The sequence below is a fragment of the Dendropsophus ebraccatus genome, chromosome 1 (genome assembly GCF_027789765.1).
Source record: "Dendropsophus ebraccatus isolate aDenEbr1 chromosome 1, aDenEbr1.pat, whole genome shotgun sequence".
Classification (NCBI taxonomy): Eukaryota; Metazoa; Chordata; class Amphibia; order Anura; family Hylidae; genus Dendropsophus; species Dendropsophus ebraccatus.
Window position 1 is genome coordinate 94,585,781 of NC_091454.1, and position 19,738 is coordinate 94,605,518.

The 19,738-nt window shown below is 43.8% G+C and overlaps 1 protein-coding gene and 1 long non-coding RNA gene across 3 annotated transcripts in view; one reads left to right on the forward strand and one right to left on the reverse strand.

Annotated features, from left to right (window-relative positions):
• The window catches only part of LOC138795861 (uncharacterized), a 33,941-nt gene extending 17,465 nt beyond the window's left edge, over positions 1–16,476 (forward strand). The window contains exons 2-3 of the long non-coding RNA XR_011363678.1: positions 9,993–10,169; positions 16,248–16,476. This is a non-coding gene — a long non-coding RNA (uncharacterized lncRNA). The remainder of the gene's footprint in view (positions 1–9,992; positions 10,170–16,247) is intronic.
• E2F7 (E2F transcription factor 7) lies at positions 7,922–18,388 on the reverse strand. 2 transcript variants are annotated; one of them, XM_069975484.1, is made up of 13 exons: positions 18,155–18,388; positions 17,642–17,736; positions 16,201–16,479; positions 14,881–15,040; positions 14,496–14,765; positions 14,189–14,347; positions 13,615–13,752; positions 13,255–13,434; positions 12,997–13,078; positions 11,225–11,633; positions 10,761–10,956; positions 9,979–10,391; positions 7,922–9,376 (listed from the first exon to the last, which is right to left on the reverse strand). In XM_069975484.1, exons 2-13 carry the CDS (start codon positions 17,732–17,734, stop codon positions 9,203–9,205), a joined length of 2,553 nt encoding a protein of 850 aa, XP_069831585.1. In that variant the 5' UTR covers positions 17,735–17,736; positions 18,155–18,388; the 3' UTR covers positions 7,922–9,202. The 2 variants fall into 2 exon arrangements, with proteins under 2 accessions (XP_069831585.1, XP_069831596.1); XM_069975495.1 differs by lacking the exon at positions 18,155–18,388 and having other exon boundaries at positions 17,642–17,780.
• Positions 18,389–19,738: the final 1,350 nt, after the last annotated feature.

The following is a 19,738-nucleotide window of genomic DNA, read 5'->3' on the forward strand; positions in this document are numbered from 1 at the left end:
CATACTGCTAGGCAAAAGAAACAAGATTAATTAATCATGGCAATTAATTCATTAAACCATTAGGCCAACACCATAAAACCCCGCCAAAGACAAGGAATAGACGTGTAAGTACTGCAGCAATAACATAATTTATTAGGGTGGGATGCTGTGCTGCCTACGGACTCATGGAAAGAAGAAATTTCGGTGAGTAAATTTGATCTTTCTATTTCGTCCTACGGCAGCACAGAGACATAAGGGAAAGCAAAGCAATGTCAACACAAGGGAGGGTAATATTAGCCAGAGAACGCCTTTTCCAGCACTTTTCTGCCAAAGGCCACCCTATCATTGGAGAGAACATCCAACTTGTAGTGTCTCAAACGTAGTAGGAGAGGACCACGTAGCAGCTGAACAAATCTGTTGCAAGGAGACTTGAGCCAGTTCAGCTCAGGAGGTGGATGTAGAGTGTGTAGAATGGGCCCTGATTCCCATTGGTGGAGTTAAGCTCTTAAACTTATAACACTCTGCGATGACATCCTTGATCCATCTTGAAAGGGAGGCTTTGGAAGCTGCTCTACCTTTATTTGGACCCTGAAATTGTAGAAAGAGCGAGTCTGACAATCTTATATCTTCTGTACGAGACAGGTAGGTGAAAACTGATCTTTTAACATCCAACAGCTGGAGTCTGTCCTGGTAGTTATCCTGAGGCTGGAGACTTGGGAGAATTATCTCCTGGTTAAGATTAGCAATAGAAGGCACTTTTGGGAGAAAACCTGGTCTGGTACGTAGAATGAGACAGTCATGCTTAATAGAAAGATATGGCTCTCTGCATGAGAGAGCTTGCATCTCACCGACACGCTTGGCTGAGACTATAGCCACCAAAAAAAGCGTTTTCCATGATAAAAACTTTAGGGAAATTTCATTCAGAGGTTCGAACGGAGGACCAGACAAGACTTCAAGAACTATGGAAAGGTCCCATGTGGCTACTGGACTTTTGACTGGAGGGCGAAGGTTCCTAATAGCTTTGAAAAATCTTCTTACTAAAGGTTGATTTGAAAACTTCCCTTCAAACACATAATTGATTGCTGAGAAATGTACCTTGAGGATATTGAATTTTAGCCCTTTAGCGAATCCTTCTTGAAGGAATTTTAGTACATCTGGGAGAGAAGGCACAGACACCGCCTGAGATCCACACCAAGATCTAAAAACCTTCGCCACTATTATAAACTTTCATAGTTGCTGGTCTTCTTGAAGACAATAGAATATCGGCCACATCGTCCGAAAACCCTTTTTCCAGAAGGTTTAACCTGTCAGCTTCCAGGCTGTTAAATGTAGATTCTGGGGGCAAGGATAAAGAAATCCCGCTTGGGTGAGAAGGTCCGGGCGGACTGGAAGATTCCTGTAGCAACCCTTCGAAAGCCATAACGCGAGCGGGAACCAGGCCCTTCTGGGCCAAAACGGGAGAACTGCTATGACCAAGGCATGATCGTCCAGAATCTTCTTGAGAATTCTCGGGATCATCGGAAAGGGAGGAAAGAGATAAATCAATCTGTTCTTCCAACTGATGGATAGCCCGTCTATGTAATCCGGATGGTCTTGTTTGTAGATTGAACAGAAAGCTCTCACCTTCCTGTTCTCTCTTGTTGCCATCACATCGATGTCCGGATGACCAAAGATGCTGCTTATCCACGAAAAAACCTCGGGATGGAGACTCCATTCTGATTGACATAGCCGATTCCTGCTCAGCCAGTCCGCTGCTGTATTCAGGACTCCCCTGATATGGACTGCTCTCAACTCCTGCAGATTCTCCTCTGCCCACGTCATCAGACACTGACATTCCTTGATCAGCAAGGGGGACCTGGTACCCCCCTGTTTGTTCAGATAGAACACGGTTGCTGAATAGTCCGACTGGATCAGGACATGTCGGTTTTGGACATGATGTGAGAACGAGACCAGGGCACGATGCACTGCTCGTAGTTCCCTCAGGTTCGATGAACTCTGACCCTCCTCTGTGGTCCACGCCTGCTGGACCCACAGTTCTCCCATATGTGCTCCCCAACCCACTTTGGAGGCATCGGTGGTGATCAATACCTGGGGGGGCACTGGAAAGTGATCTCCCCCTGCAAACTTTGTCCCGTCTCAACCACCACTAAAGGTCCTGCCGGGTAGCACTGAGGAGAGACAGAGGCCGGTCTAAGCCCGATTGGAGGCGGTTCCACCTGGAGAGAATGTTCTGTTGGAGCAATCTCATGTGCGCCCGAGCCCATGGTACGGCCTCCAGTGAGGCAGTCATCGACCCTAGAACTTGCATGCCCATTCTGATTGTTATTTGAGGACAGGAGAGGAGAGACTGGACCTCTGACATCAGCTTGGATGTTCTTTCTTCCGTTAGGTAGAGCTTCATCGCCAGTGAGTCCACGATGAAGCCTAGGAATTTGCATACTTGGGAAGGAACTAGGTTTGATTTGTCCAGGTTAAGGATAAATCCATGACTCTCCAGAACTCGTCTGGTCATTTGGATATGAATCAGAAGACTCTCTCTGGATGAGGCTTTGACGAACCAGTCGTCCAGGTTGGGGACGATAAAAACTCCTTGAAGCCTTAGGTGCGCTGCCAGGATGACGATGATTTTTGTGAACACCCTTGGTACCGTAGATAGGCCGAAAGGAAGGCATCTGAACTGGTAGTGGAGAGTCTTCTTCCCTTTGAGTATAGCCACCCGAAGGAACCTGCGATGGGACGGCAGGATGGGGATGTGGAGATACGCATCTTTTAAGTCTATGGTGGCAGCAAAATCGTTTTCTTTGAGAATGGCGATAACCGATTTGATTGTTTCCATTTTGAATCTTTTGCAGGTGATAAAACGGTTCAGAAAAGACAGATCTATCACTAGACGCCAGTTGCCTTCCTTCTTCGGTACTGCAAAGATTCTGGAGTAGACACCTCGGCCCTGTTGGTGAAGAGGAACTCTCTCCAATGCATTTTTCTGTAAGAACTCTGATAGAAGCGTATGAAGTTTTGGGCTGTCTTTGTTGCGCAAGAACACATTCGGGGGAAAGTGAGAGAATTCTATGGAGTATCCTCTCGAGATTACCGAATTGGCCCATGCGTCCGAGGTAGTTTTTTCCCATACTGATGCGAAGAGGCTGAGTCTTGCCCCTACCGCTGTGGGAAAACATCTGGCGTCATTGTTTTTTTATCTTTGTCTTCAGCAAATGGCTTTTTCTTAAAGCTGGAATTATCTCCTCGCGGTCTGAATCTGTTTTGTCTCCCTTGGGGAGCGGTTCTCTTGCCTGCCGGTGATCTTCGAAATGTTTTACGAAAGGAACGATTTTGCTTTCGTTTAGGATAGGGAAAGGAAATTCCCTTGGATTCATTGAGGGATTTCAATATGTCCTCCAACTGTGGCCCGAATAAGCCTTCTGGCTGGAATGGGAGGGAACAGAAATGAGTCTTTGATGACAAATCTCCAGGCCAGTCTTTCAACCACAAACTTCTTCTGGCAGTAGTGGCCATAGCCATGACTTTAGAATTTAGACGCAGAGAGTCTAAAGGAAAGTCTGCCAGAAAATCTGAAGCCAACTTCATGGTTTGAACGTCCTTCAGCAGATCCTCCCTTCTAATGCCTCGTTCAATGTCTCTGGATAACTCACTAAGCCAGACTCTTAGAGCTCTTCCTACTGATACTGCAGACATTGCCGCTTTAGCATTAAAAGTTGATGTAGAATAAATCTTTTTGAGAGTAGAGTTCGTCTTGCGATCTAGAGGGTCTTTAAGTAAAGCGGCTTCCTCAGTAGGATACAGAGCTTTTTTAGAAAGTCGGGCAACCGCCAGATCTATTTTTGGTGGGTTATCCAATGACTTGGAAGCTTCTGCTAAAAGACTGTATGCTGCTTTGAAACGTGAACTTGGATCAAACTTTTTCTCAGGCTTTTGCCAATCTTGCTCCATAAAGTCCTTCAGGAGCTGATGGGAAGGAAGCATCTTGTGATTTGTCTTAGGAAAAAAGAAAAGAGCTTCTTTCTTTGGCAAACTGGAAGAAAAGGGTTCTCCTTCCAAAGTGCTTTTTACTGACTTAATGAGCTTCCTGGCATTTTCTTTTTTGAATAAAAAGAGATCCTCCAGGGAGCCCTTATCAGATGCTTCTGAGGCTGAAGAAACTACTTCTCCTTCTGATAGGATCTCTTCCCCCATATCCGAGGAGGATGCGGCAGATGGTACTTTGACATGTTTAGCCCTCTTAGCTGGCTTTTGGGTGACTTCACTCAGTTTCAGATAGTTGAGACTTGAACCACCCAAAAAACTGTTGAGCTTCTGACTGGAATGCAGAGATACCAGAAGCAGGAGCACAGATGATGCAAGTATCTTTTCCATAGTCATCTGGCAGGGGCTGGGAACAGGATTTACAGAGCCTGTGTCGTGATTTGCTCCTCTTTTTTCCCTGCAGTATGCCGACTGGCCATCTAGAAAAAAAGGGGGTAGAAAATACATAAAGCTACTGGATCTGATAAGATACCATAGTCTGCCATTGGTCCCTGCAGAGAGGAAGATACCTTTAATTCCAATGAATGGTGCTGCCCGGCAGAGTGCTGGATAGAGCAACCGCTCACCAGCACAGCTTTAACACATGTGAGGGATAAAGCCGGGCGGAGCTGCGCAGGTGCAGAGAAACAACCCAATGCGCATGCGCCTCCCAAGAATACTCTGCCCCCTCCTGATGCCGGGACGCTGAGGAAGAAAAAAACGGCGCCAGGGTCAACATAGCGCAGGTAATCCAACATATGCGCGCCTTATTACCTTCTATCCCTCCGGACGGAGGAGTTAGCTGTGATCGGGACCGTGATTACCGCTCAGCGGCATACTGCCACCTCCAAGATGGCGCCGGCGTCCAAAGACCGGAAGTCCCGCCTACCATGTGGACCGTCTCTTGCAAGATGGCGCTGGCACTTCCGGTCCGGCTAGCGTGCACACGAGATGCTGGACGGGAGATTCGGGACCCCGGTGAGGCCGCGAGCTACCGTGCGCCATACCAGGAGTGACCAAATGAATAATCTGCAACTCCCACTGGTAGGCAGCCATAACAGAGGACAAACAGAACCCTGTGGTCAGTGCCGTTCGGCCTCCCTGCAGGCGAGGTGAAAATAGAGCAGGGGATGAGGCTGACTACCTCATAGAATCATGGAGCAGTCTTTGCAGAAAAAAGGGAAAAAAAAAAGAGAACAACTTCTGCCTGCAGAAGAAACAAAACACGTCTATTCCTTGTCTTTGGCGGGGTTTTATGGTGTTGGCCTAATGGTTTAATGAATTAATTGCCATGATTAATTAATCTTGTTTCTTCTGCCTAGCAGTATGGGATAATCTGGTTAACCCTTATGTCTCTGTGCTGCCGTAGGACGAAATGGAATGTAAATTGGCACAGAGGTCATTTTTCTTGACTTCCTGGATTGTGGCAGAACTGTACAGATAATACATTATATAGACACATCTAGACATTTTCCTTATGTGGAGTTTCCCTTTAAATGGATTATGTATGTGCTCATGGACCAGAAGGCGAATAAGAAGACAAGCTCCCAAACCCCCCAAAATCTCATCCTGGATAGATTAGGTTTTCTACATCTTTGACATTTAGGCTAGGTTCACACATAGTAAAATTAAAGCTAAATATGACCGGTAATTGAGTAAAAATAAAAATTTGGGAACAGATATTATTTATATTATCATTAAGGCTGTATTTTGCAAAAGCAGGTTGTGTATGAGCTTGATCATTATTTAGATGGTTGTAATCAACTACATCTATTCTATACGGTATGTGCACTGTTGGCCAATTTTCAACGGATTTTAACGTAGAGCATTATTACATTACAAATTCATCTGTATTTTATCCTCAAAATTACAGCCATATTTTACCTTTATTTTAGTGTTAAAGTGACTCTGTACCCACAATCCTCCCCAAACCGCTTGTACCTTCGGATAGCTGCTTTTAATCCTAGATCTGTCCTGGCTGTGCCCTAGAATATCTGTGCCCTAATTTTGCACCACCCCTCCGTCCCTGCTCCCCACCCTCTTCATCATTAGGAATGCCACTGGCAGAATTTTTCCTTTTTCTCCGTAGTGAACACCGCACAGGTGCCTTAACGATCCAGCCCTTGTGCTGTGTTCTCACAGCTAATGAATAGGAAAATACCTGCCTGGGGCGTTCCTAATGATGAGTAGGGCGGGAAGGAGGGACAGAGAGGTTGTGCAAGCCTAATGCACACACACTCTAGGCCACGGCCGTTTGGCACAGGGCTGCAAATTTAACCCCCAGACGAGCTTGGCAAATTAGCTTTTTAAATGCAGCTGTCAAAGTTGACAGCTGCATTTAAGACGCTGTTTCTCCGGTACCTGGTGGTCTAGTGGGGGACACACACACACACACACACGTTGCGGAGGAGCAATCCCTGCATCTGGAACCGGACAGGGTCTGCACTGTAATCGCTGATCCCGGCTCAGCATTCTATTGATTTCGGCTGCAGCAGCTGAAAGCAATAGAGTGTCTATCTGATCGATCTATGCAGTATTACTATACTGCATAGATCTTAATGAGAGATCAGTGTGGCTATACTATAAGTCCCCCAGGGGGACTTCTAGTATATGTGTAAAAATAAAAATGAACAAACATGTTTTTTTATCGCCACATGTGTAATCTCCCAAACAATTAATTTATTTAATTCCTGTTCTCACACAGTACATGGCGCAAGCGCAAAACAACTCCACAGTGCAAAATTGCGCATTTTTGGTCACATCAAATCCAGAATTCCTCAATTCCCAGGCTCAATGTGGTGGTGCAGCCTATGGAAGGGGCAGGGGGGGGGGGAAAAGACCCGAAGTCCTGCCCAATCCCTGCCACCGGTAAGCACAATACTGAGCCCCATCCCAGAGGGCCCCAGCACCTCTAGGATTGTGCTGACAGGGACAGGAAAAAAACATTGTTGAGGGGAGGAAGGGTTTTTAACACCTCTGCATGTTTCTTCTCTCCCAAATCAGTAGGCAACAGTCTTAGTTGTGCTTTTATAGAGAGGATGGTGGGGAACGTATGCTGCACAAAAGTAAAGCTCAGATACTACTAGCCTTAAGTCCATTATTTTATTGGTCATTTAAACTTATTAAGCAATACATAAAAACCCTGTACACAAGTTTAGAGCTATGGGAAACATAGCTGAAGGATCACAGAAAAATTCTAACTGTAAGAGAACACTTAAAGGACAACTCCGGCGGGACCCCCCCCCCCCAAAAAAAAAAAAAACACAGACACACACAGACACCATACTCACCATCCCTCCGGTGACGATCGCCACTCCATTCGCCCGCCGTCCGCCTCACCGTCACCGCCGTCCAGCGATGTCTCCTTCTTCTGGGTCCATGAGAGAGAAAAGGCTGCCAGCGCGCTTGCGCACCGGCAGCCTTTTCATTGGCTGGAGCGCATCACATGGCTTCCAGCAAGCTCAGCCAATCAGGGCTGAGCAAGCTGAAAGCCATGTGATGCGCTCCAGCCAATGAAAAGGCTGCTGGTGCGCATGTGCACCAGCAGCCTTCTCTCTCCCATTCACTCTCAATGAAGACGCCGAGGAGGAAGAAGACCCGGACCGCCCCCAGCTCTGACATCACCCGACACCAGAGAAGAGGACCGTGACGACCGTAATAGGTAATGTATATATTCTTTAACTTCCGGGGTGGGGGGGTCGGGGGTCGGAAAGTGGGGGAAGGGGGCCAGACCGGGTATTTAACCACATTACAAAGTTATATATAAACTTTGTAATGTGTGTTAAATAAGCCAAAAAAAATTTCGCCGGAGTTGTCCTTTAAAACCAGCAGTGCAATAAAAAAAAAAAAAAAAAATATTTATATATATATATATATATATATATATATATATATATATATATATATATATATATATATCACACTAAAAGCAGCGCTAAAATCTGAAAGTAGGCTAAGGAAGCAGTGGGGAATAGCACCATGTGATAAATGTAAACTTGGTAACATTTTCAAGTATTGACAGTCCCAATAACACTAAAAACAAGAGATGGTTTGGTAACCATCCAGTCTGCAATTTAGTCAGTGCAAATAAGCATCACCTTGTTATAGACAGTGTGATTGCTAGAAGAGTGAGCAAGCATATCTATCCATTTTAGGGCTGTGACTACATGCACATTAAGCTAACTTTAGCGGATGCTGCCGACTAAAGTGTGCCCTTCAAAAAGAAAAAGTAACCAACAGTTTGATTAAAATAATTAAAAAAAGTATATAGCTAGAAATACTATTTAAGGCAATAAGAACTTGATAATGACAATAACTACCACTGTAGTGTTAGCACCTACAAAACTTATGTTCATAATATCCTGCCCAGTGTTGCTGGTCCCTCAAAATGCTCTGTTCAACAGTAAAGAGGCACAAATTGGCCTATACACTCAAGTACAAAAACAGTATTAAATAATCATAGAATTATCTACCTGGTACCTCTGCATATTAGTCTCATGACGTACATATGTTTAGTAAGCATTTACTACTAACAGTGTAGGCTTAACTTTACTAGTGAAAGTAAAAATTAATAAAATAAGGGGAAAAAATACCCTCCATGTAAACGTATGACGTGAGCACAGGTTTCTGGACCATGGGTATGTAGATAAAAATCATTCACAGTTAAATTGTACGGTCCTATGTAGAATACATTCTTTTCCCTGCAAATATTGTAGGTTTTTCGTATTCTTGTTTCATATGCAAATAATATTCAAGTAATAATTCAAGTTTTCAAAAGGTCATATGCTCAGGACCAGTACTTGGGATGGTTAAACCATAATTTCTTTAGTGTAAGTATTGAGATTTTCTGCTTTTTAATAAAGCTTCCACTAACTTATTGAACAGAACCAATCATGTAAGCAGCGTTATGGAGGGCAGCTGAACAAGGTAAAGTTTGTCAAGTGCTAGGCTGTTCACATTTCATTTCACCAAAATGAATATATGTGGTTGTAATCCTAGGAAATTAGGATTAGGTTTCATAGCAACAAACAAATCAGCATAGTCTACCTAAAATTTAGGTACATAGAGACTCATATGAACGCCTACACCCCCCCCTCCCCCAAAGGAAGAAAATGACATTCAGTTAATGTGCTCTCATCTAAGGTACGTAGCTGAAATCAGTCTTTGCCATACGGAGTATACAATATTAAAAGACGGACTGCATTCAGTCATCAGTGGTACTGCAGATGTCTAGCCTTCGCTGTGCAGAGCTGGAATTTCTAGCATGGGCCCTTTCACTGTTCCGGAGAGCTGGAGCGACTCCCAAGCTGCCAGGTGTCTTAAAAAACGCGTCTTTGTGAACTGGGCGGTTGCTCTTTGGTGTTAATGGAGTAGGAGACTAAAAAGAAAGGAGGGGAAAAGATTTATATAAGATTTGCTCAACCAGACCTAGAAGTGTTACATTAGCACACTAAGTTGCATTGCCCATTAAAAACAAAAAACACGAAAAAAATCAATGATTTCTCACAAACTATTAAAATGTGATCGATATGAATGTATTTCCTCAGAAACATGTTCTAACATTGGTGATCCTGTACAATATAGCAGTCATGCTATATCAACTTATGAAAACATATTTTACAAAATGTTTAGGTAGAAACGACAACTTTGGTTTAAAAGGTCTCTCGTGGCAGATTTTTTTGTCTAAGAAGGTCGGGCAGAGAAAGTCCCCCACGACTGTGCCCCTGTCTCCATCAACATTTGTTTGGGAGGACCCTAAACACTTTATACTGACAGCTGAACCTACCGCAAGTGGTGGGTTCAGCCAACTTTTATATAAGTCTTGCTTTTAATGCAATTATAGCAAGAAGCTATAGTATAAGGCCAGCTATACAGCTTAGATGTGTTGGCTAAACCCACAGATTTGCTGTTGTCGAAAGACTGGACATTACCTTTAAAGATAAATAAATTTAAATCCAATATAACACTTTGATTCTTTACCTTTTGATTTTTAGCAGGAGTTGGCTTAACCGCACAGAGGGAGGAATCATATGTCACAGGACTAGAACACCGTGGACTTGCACTTCCAGGAGTAAAACTTTGTTGCATGTCAGGAGATTGCTCAGGTATCAGTGGAGATACCACTGAAGGAGTTCCGAACATGACTTGAGGTGGCAGCGTTGTCATGGCAGGTGAGCTGTAATTCATGCTTCTAGTACTCACAGCAGCATGGTCACTGGAGGCAGCAGTGACAGAGCTGGTAACCGCAGGGGAGCAGATAAATGGGAAGGCTGCCAGGGCGGTAGATGGCACCATTACATAAGGGACATTAAGAGGTGGTAACTGATTCTGAGAAATGCTCAGAGCTCCTGTAGCTTGACTAGAAGGCACAAAGAAATTGAAGCCATTCAATCCTAGAGGGCAAGAGAGAAAAACAAAACAGGTATTAATAAACAAAACGTGTACTATAACCCCACGGGAGTTCTGACAAAATAAACTATAGCTGAGACAAAAGGCTCAGTCTGATCTGCCTAATCCCCAACCCATGCAGTTTTGGTGGTGCAAGTCCCTGCAGATCAGTGCTTCCTGGTGCACATCTCAACACACAGGAAATGCCCGCTTAGCCAATCACTTAGGTGGATCACCATTGCATCCAGTGATTGGTTGAAAAACTAAAACAAATCCCTTTAACAGGTCAAAATACTTCTTTAGCAGGTGGGTAAGGGGTTGTTCCGCTCAGTAACCTCTTTATGCAGACTACTTGAAGAATCTTTCCTACTCACCAGCTGGGGATGGAATATATAGATACTGGGGTAGTGCAGCAGATGCAACTTGCTCTTGTGAATCTTGCCCTTTGGTCACCACCAGCTCAGGGGCTTCTTCTTGGCAGGCAGCTGAGGGGAACGAGCTTTCTTCTTTACAAGGCTCTGGTGATTTACGTGGTAAGCTCAAATCAGAGGTTCTCTCAGATAAACACACCTAGCATCAAAAAACAATACACCGAATTAAAGAAATGTCTTACACAGCACAGTCTCACCCACTAATACATTCACAATTTTTCAGCCTTCAAGGGGAAAGTCACCCAAGAATTCTTTGGTGGGGCAATGCCTAGGCATAATTTAGTCTAGCAAGGCAAGAAGAAACCTGTTATGTAACTACCCCATCTAGAATGCAGTACTTCAATAAAACTCTGGTGAACAACAAGAGAAGATTGAAAACGTACCAAATACAAACTATTAAAACCTACTTTTGGAACTACCAAAGGAAGCGGGGTATCATCCGAGCTTCCAATCCTCTGTCTTTTTGCTGGTCGGTTACTATCTTGAATGGCCATTGGATCAGACTGCGATAAGCTGCAAGCTCCATGTAGTACATCAAGAGACTTCTCCTTTCCGGGGTTTTCACATAGCATGAAGACAGAGGTTGAAGGAACATACATGTATGGTTGATTAGGTAGAAAACCATGGCCATTGTATTCCATGCTGGAGGGAGCCATAACAGTTAGCTGAGATTTTAAATTTGTAGATGCAGATGGCTTCAGGAGCCCAGATTCTCTGGTGCAATAATCTGGATCCACTGGGACAGGCATTACAACAGGTAAGGGCAGGTGCCCTACATTTCCGTGGGCAGGGTTATTTGGAGAAAATTTGGAATCCCTGAAATGCAAAAATGGCAAATAGTTACACAAAAGGATTCTACATGTTTTATGCTTTTGGATCTTTCCATTTCTTGCACAAATGTCTTTAACAGATCTGTATTAATACATATTGGTGATACAGTTTTTGTCTTTGGTTTTAAAAATGCAAAAAACGAAAAATAAAACAACACACAAAGTCAATACACATTTTCATTATGATGTATGTAGCCACATATCTGGAAGGCTTGGTTGATTTTTTTTTATTTTTTTTTCACATGTTTATTGAGCCCTTCCAATTTGTTTGGCTCTCCTATGAAAGATGTATGTGGTGTACAGATTCAGTAAAAATCTATACAACGCTTACTTCGCACACAGCACTTAGCGTTGCCCCATTATTTTAGCGATAGGTAGGAGTTTCCACAAGGCCTCTTAAACATCCGGCTGTCCCATAGACTCCATTCTAAGGTTGGGCGGATTCCGCCGTCCGCCCAAAGAGTTGACATGACATTTTGGGGGGGGGGGGGGGGGGGGGGGGGGGGGGGGGGGGGGGGGGGGAAATCCACCGGAGCTTATCCGCATTTACTCAGTGTGCAAGGGCCCTTAGGTCTTATTGCCCCGTTCTGTGCACAGGCCGTATAAATGGCCAGTGTGCAGCGGAGCGGATTATCTGAACGCGCAGTGTTTATAGGACGTGGCAATAAGGCCTTCGATCTCCTCCCCCCCATTTTGAAACTTGTTACAAGTACGTATGACATGTCAAAAGGTTAAGGTACATTTCTTTTTTGAACCAGATCATTTTTAGTCAGATTTTTCAAAGGATGATAATTAGAGAGAGTAGTTAAGTACACTTCAACCATAGCCCTACAAAAAGGTCCGGTGTATTTTTACACTGAATCTTGCATTGTCCATGGATGTGTCCTTTCACTAGTCGCCTATTTTTGAAATAGCGCAACAGGTTGCACTATTCTACACACCAAATAAAAGGAAACCCCAAAGAGGCCAATGCTACTAATTGGCCTCGGTCAAGTAATAGAAGCGTATGGCTACTTTTATCTTTTAGGAATCGTGCACACTGAGGAACTCAGGCAGTTCACCCGCAGCTCGCATCTCTGCCTGTGCCATAGACTCCATTCTATGCACAGGCAGAATCTGCCAGTGCATAGAATGGAGTCTATGGCACAGGTGGAGATGAGAGCTGCGAGATACCCTGCGGGTGATCCACCCTGCGGGTGATCCACCCAGATTCCTCAGTGTACGCATACCCTTACACTGAGCGTGTTCTCTACACATACAGTAAATACACTAGACACCGGAATAGCCATTATTCAATTATGTGAATTGTCTGGAAAGCCAGTTTAAACATTTGTTAAAAATGAACTCACTTGGAATCTTCTTCAACCTTCTGCCTGCATATAGCTGCTAAATGTGCCATCTTCGAGGAGTAACCAACATGTTCCAAAAGAGCTGGGGGGTGAAAGGAAAAAAAAAAAAAGTTTAATATATGGTACTCCCAAATACTTCACATTGTAAAGCCACGGTTTGCAGATGCTGGAAGGTCTTAGTACTTTTTGGATATTTCATGAGAGACTGAAACATCCTCTATCCACACAGGAAGAAACCTGAAGTTATATTCATTTTACCTTCTTGTGTTTTGTGTGGACTACTTGGCTCAGAACAGACTTTCCTCTTCACAGTATTGCTGGACTGAACATGACTAAATGAGGAGTGACGGAGCAATTTCTGCTGCCTGCTGTACTCAGTTGTGACATCTCTCTTTGTTCCTGGAGAGCAATTGGTGGTTGTAACTTCCATCTTTTGGTCTAGGAACATAAAATAGTCACATTATAAATACAACATGCCTAAATTATGCAATGACAGGTAAAAAAATAAACTTGTCTAGAGTATATTAAAGGCATGCTCCCAAGTGGTAAATAGAAGCTCTTGGTACATGCCAAATGTATAGTTATTCTGTATGATAATATTAAAGGAAATGAACTTACCACTTTCTGTTCTGAAATCAAACGGTCCTATCCACTTAAATGCAGGTTTTCGTCCACGTTCTTCAGTAACATGGACCTTTTTAATGAGGCCGAGGCTAGTCAGAACATTAGCTATGTCATACAGACGTCGTACCTTGGCTATATTAGGAAGAGATGTAGATATATGGGTGACTGAGCATACAAAACTGAGAACAATTCTAGCTAGTACAAAAGGTAAAGCAGGCCATATCTAAGACAAACATGCTTAGCTGTGTGCACATTTATCGGGAAAATCAAACCAAAGAACAGTTTATATTACATTACCACTACAGACTCTATATTGCCACAATGTACAGATGACTATGGTTTGTGTATATCTGATTTCATTAAATTTATCATTGATTTCTTGGACACCACTGTTTTAGTTTCCCACAACCATAATATGGCTGCAATTTTAGCACGAAGAAAAAAAATAATTTTTAAAACATATGATCATATAGTGATCCAAGTTCCAGGTGAGGCCTGGGTGTCCGTATCAAGAGTGGATATACAAGGCAGCTAACAGAATCACACCTTATGTCAATGTAGTGCTTACTTTTAAACTTGCTGTGATCAGAAATATCCTGGCTCTCTTCAATAAGGATTTTGGCAGCAATCTCAAGAGTGATTATTCTGGTTGTGGACACCAGGAACAGCATGACGAATTTCTGACTCATGATCCTTAGAGATTTGTCCTTGCGGCTGCTTGCTGAAGCTAGGAGAAAGCAAGATGTTATATTTACTAAACACTGCCAACAAAAAAGCCATTTTATCTGACCATTATGTGTACAGTTTAGTCTGTGCCAAAATGTAGCTCTCAAGACTTTATCAAATTTATAAAACTCTAGTACTGCTCCTCTTACCTGAAGGACAGTCCACATCAGAAAACTCCAGAGATAGAGCAGGCTGGCTGGCAATGGAATCTTTTCTTTGCTCTGTACATAGGTCCTTATGCTGGAAATAAGCAATGTGCACACCATATTTTTGTCTCTCTCCTTCCTGCTGCAGGTTTCTTAAAGTTTCTTTTAGATTGTGCTGGCCATGCCAGCAGTACTGATTTTTTGCCACACGGCTAACTAAATGTAGTGATTCTAAAACATTCACAATGTCGTAGATACGTCTACGCTCCACTCCTGCAAAATACATAAAATAAATGTCCAATTCTTAAATATTATTCTCAGTTACACACACATACTAAAGGTGGTAATGCATTCTGAATATGATAACTCTGATTATTATTCTGCTTACCAAGGCTTGAAGCAGCTTCATCCAAGGAAATGGTTGTTTTTTCAGTTGATATAGGATAGCTGGGATATCTAGCTAAAAACTTCTGACACAGAAGACCCAAACTTTTTTGCTTCCTGCTTGGTCTCTTATCCAAGTCATCCATATCATCTGCAGTCTCAAACTGATAGGAGGAAAGAAAAATAAATGTATGCCTTTGCAAGCAGTTTCTATTATTACACAAAGAACCAGGTAGTTGTGTGGTGGTTAAGTTGGATATTCCATAGAGACTATTTTAGCACAGTTAAAGGAATTCATATTCTGCTATCCAAAACTGTATAGTAGACATCCCTCTAAAAAGGACTACTAGAGTAAAGTGAAAAATGATAGAATCCGAGCATAATTCATGCTCAGCAAATCTGGCAACACAGACAAGAGAGCCTGAGCCGCATCGTAAACGAATGGTTCGATAAATGTGCAGCCCTAGCGTTAATCAGCCATCGCTCGCACATCCCCTACTACACAGGGAGACGTGCGGCCAACTGCATATTGCTGGACAGGTCACAACTGAGCAATCATCTGACAATCGGCTAATCACTGGCCCTAATTTGGCAGATAATCTGTCCATCTATTAGAGCCTTTAGGCTACAGATATAGATAGTTTGCATATCAGTGATTTTCTGACCAAAGCAAAGAAGTCTGCTGGTACCGAAGTGAATTTTCAGCAAGTATTATAGTGATTGATGACAGATCTATCCATCAACACTGTCTGCAGCAAGAAGAGATGCAGTCATTGATCAACTGTCTACATTACTTATGGAAACCAATGTGGCAAACGTTTCCAAGAATTGTTCTTTGTCTTGTGGGTGCCAGAAGCGGAACCAAGAACAGAAATCCAGTGTTAACTGACCAGGAACAACCACATCTTATTTTTTTGCAGTGGCAACTTTATTTGGAACAGAGCAAGATGTTTTGATCCTAGGTTCAGATCTTTGTAAGGCACAGCAGACATATACACAACCTATGTTTTATACATTAGATTAGGGGTACATATGTAAAAGGCTAGCAGTCTACCACTTATGCCCTCTACTTATACTGGCATGTACAGTTACACGCCATTAATGCCCAGCTTTTCCTCTAGACCCCTTATTTTGAACACAAGGTGTTAGACCAATGCACACCAGTGTAATGACAATACAATTGTGGAAGTTCATTATACCGACTGACATTAAGTACTGGGTTCACACTGGCATAATACTGAAGAATTATCTGTATTAAGCTAGTGTAAACCCAGTGCTGAACCCCTTTAATCTGACCATCATGCTATTCATTGCTTCCTCTAACCTGCTGTGCATCAAGTCCAATGTCTTCTTGTTCATTATTTTCAATAGGACGGAAAAGCTCTTTTTTCTTCTCTCTGTCGCGGATTTCTGGGCTGGCAACACTACTGAGCATCTTCAGGTTGGCTGTGGGGGTCCACGGATCAGATAGCGGACGATCAATGGCTTTTACTGGGGTGATTGGATACCTTTCAGGAGTGAGGCCTTTCTGTTTTGATAAATCAATAGGCTCCCCTTTTAATGGCACCCTTGGGCTAACCCGGAATCGGTCACACATATTCTCCTGCATAAAAGTAAAATAAAGGTTTGTTACATTTTATTTATTGATGTATTTACAGGATATCTATGATAAATCAGTTGTGCCCTCTGAACCCAAGACAAAGAGAATATACCAAACAATGACAACTAATGCAAAAAGTCCAATCAATATAAAGAAAAGGTTCATACGATTTGAGGAGCTTTCAAAGATTATTGTATTAAAAAGAAAACTATTCATAGGGGCTCTCTAAGGTAACATGACTTGTTGAACTTATAAATAAAACTGTATGGATCAAAAGTAGCATTGAGCGGTCCGGTCAAAAACTTCTGCAGTCACAAGGGAATGAAACGCAGAGCGTTCAGATAGCGTTACTGAACTCAAACATTTTGACAGGTTTACTCAACAATAATCCTAAGGCTAGGTTCACACTGCATTTTTGCAAGCCGTCTTTTTCACCCGTTTTTTGAAAAAAAAAACAAAAAACAAAAAAAAAAAAACGGATGCATGTGTGTGCATCTGTTTTTCCATTGACTTCCATTGTAAAAAAAAAAAAGATCAGTTTTTTTTAACAGACAGAAAACTGTTTTTGTGTCCGTCAAAAAAAACAAGGATCAGTTTTGATCCATTTTTTTTTTTTTTACAATGGAAGTCAATGGAGAAACGGATGCCCACAAATGCATCTGTTTTTTCCATAAAACGGATGAAAAAAAAAAACAGATTGCAAAAACGCAGTGTGAACCCAGCCTAAGGAAATCTTCTTAGGTTGGTAAGTCATACATTAGATATGTTACTGGGCAATCTGATGATAATTCATAGACATGGCCTGGACTGGCACACCGGTCTCTGAACTAGAACATGGGTCAGACTAATTCATAGCTTATTTCTGGGTCATCTGTTAAAGCTGAGACTATTGTGAGCTGCAGAAAATAAGCTGCATCATATGTTGTGTGCACAGGATTCATGACTGATCTGTGATGATCTCCCCTGACTCCAGCCACTGTATAATGATCACTGAAATCTGACATGTATGAACACTGCCTTATTATGGGATTGTCTATACTAAAGGACTAAAGACTAAAATAAAAAGGCATTGCTATGGTAAGTAGACAACATCTGCTATACTGTGTGCAGTGCTCCCATCCTACAGAACCCAGACCACCACAAGCTGCCCCCATCTCATACCCACCTTCTGGGAGCTCCTGGCATCCTTGTCTTGGTCTCCTTTGGCTTTCTTGGCTCCCCCCAGGTCCTTCAGTGTCAGGCAGCCTGTTACATCCATCTCTAGGGATACAGCACATACAACACACTTCAAGAAACTTTCAGCAGTAAAGTAGCACCGTCTAATAAAGGGGGTAGGTGTGCTGTGAGATTGGGCGCCTGATCTGCCCGGACTTCAAGGGGCTGTTAATTTTGGCGCAAAGGAAATGGCCAAATCCCGGGAAGGCGAGTTAAGTGAGTGTAACTTGAAACCCTGGGGAGCGAGCAGAGTGCCGCCTGGATTAACCCCTTCCGTGCCGCGCCCAGGGAGGCGCCTGCTGTGCTGCTGATGGAGGGAAACTCCGGACCAGCACGGAAGCGGTTAACAAGCAACAAGTGCTAGGAAGTCCCGAGCCGAGACCTAGGCGCTCTGTAGACGGGAGAAAACTACATAACTGGCCGCTATGGACCTGCCAGTGCCCCAGCTGGGAAATGGACTCACCTGGCAGCCTATATTATACAGGATAGCCGAATGAATGAATGAATGGGCGGGTGGCTGGGTGAGTGAGTCGGTCTCCAGGCACAGGCGATCAGCTATAAGTCACTAGCTGGAGAGCAGTGCGCCCGCTCCGGCATCGCCCGCTCTCTGTAATGATAAGTCCGTGTAATGGAACGTTCTCACTTCCCCGCACATCCCGCTACAGCTTCTATTCTGGCGCCCCCAGACGTGACATTTCCAATCCACCAATCAGCCGCGCCCGTAGTCCTGGGCGACCAACTAGCGCCCAGCTGTGGCCCCGCCCACGCCCCGCCCCCGGCGGCTGTGAAGGTAAAAGTTAGCGCGCTGTCCGCTCCCGCTCCCGCCTTCACCTTGTGTGTGAAGCGGCTGCAGCGGCACCTGGGGAAGGCTGAGCGGCTGGACGCGCTGCTCGCTTTGTTATTCATTACTGGGAGGAGGAGGGGACGGGTGAGCGCACAAACCCCGCCAAAGTGCGACAGTCCCCTCCGGCCACTTATATGCCTGACTAATCCTGAGGGGCAGGTAATGGGCTCAGCAGGTCACTGGGCAGGCCATAGTACGGCTATACAGATACGCCTAGGGACAGTGTTCATGAACTTGTGCAACTACAGATCCTATCATCCTGTCCTATCATGCCCTGACTAGAGATGAGCGAACCTTGAGCATGCTGGAGTCCATCCGAACCCAAACTTTCGGTATTTGATTAGCGGTGGCTGCTGAGGTTGGATAAAGCTCTAAGGCTATGTGGAAATCATGGAAATAGTCATTGGCTCGCTCATCTCTAGCCCTCACAGACTTTGCCTGTAATCCTGTACTATCTACACACCTAGGTGTCACCAGGCTCCCTAGCTGTTGTACAACTACAACTCCCATCATACCCTGACAGCCCTTGGCTGCTGCTCAGCTACAGACCAGAGCCTGGCATGTTTGTGCACACTCTGGTCTGTAGTAATTAGAGATGAGCGAACCGGGTTCGGGTTTGAGTCCATCCGAACCCGAACCTTCGGCATTTGATTAGTGGCGGCTGCTGAACTTGGATAAAGCTCTAAGGTTTTCAGCAATCAATGGAGATCCAGCAGCACTAGACGGTCCGTCTAAATAGGCACGATATGTGGATGCACGCAGGAGCCCACTATCTCAGTAGGTGGGTGTATAAGCGGAAATAACAAGAAAGTCCAACAGCATCCAATCTTCTAAAGAGCCTTCAAACCTTTATTATGCTCACAAGCAATACGACGTTTCGACTCGCGATGAGTCTTTGTCAAGTATGCTTGACTCATCGCGAGTCGAAACGTCGTATTGCTTGTGAGCATAATAAAGGTTTGAAGGCTCTTTAGAAGATTGGATGCTGTTGGACTTTCTTGTTATTAAAGCTCTAAGGTTGTCTGGAAAACATGGATACAGCCAATGACTATATCCATGATTTCCACATAGCCTTAGGGCTTTATCCAACTTCAGCAGCCACCGCTAATTAAATGCCGAACGTTTGGGTTCGGATGGACTCGAGCATGCTCCAGTTTCGCTCATCTCTAGTAGTTATGTACCACAGAAGTTGTGTTCTCCACC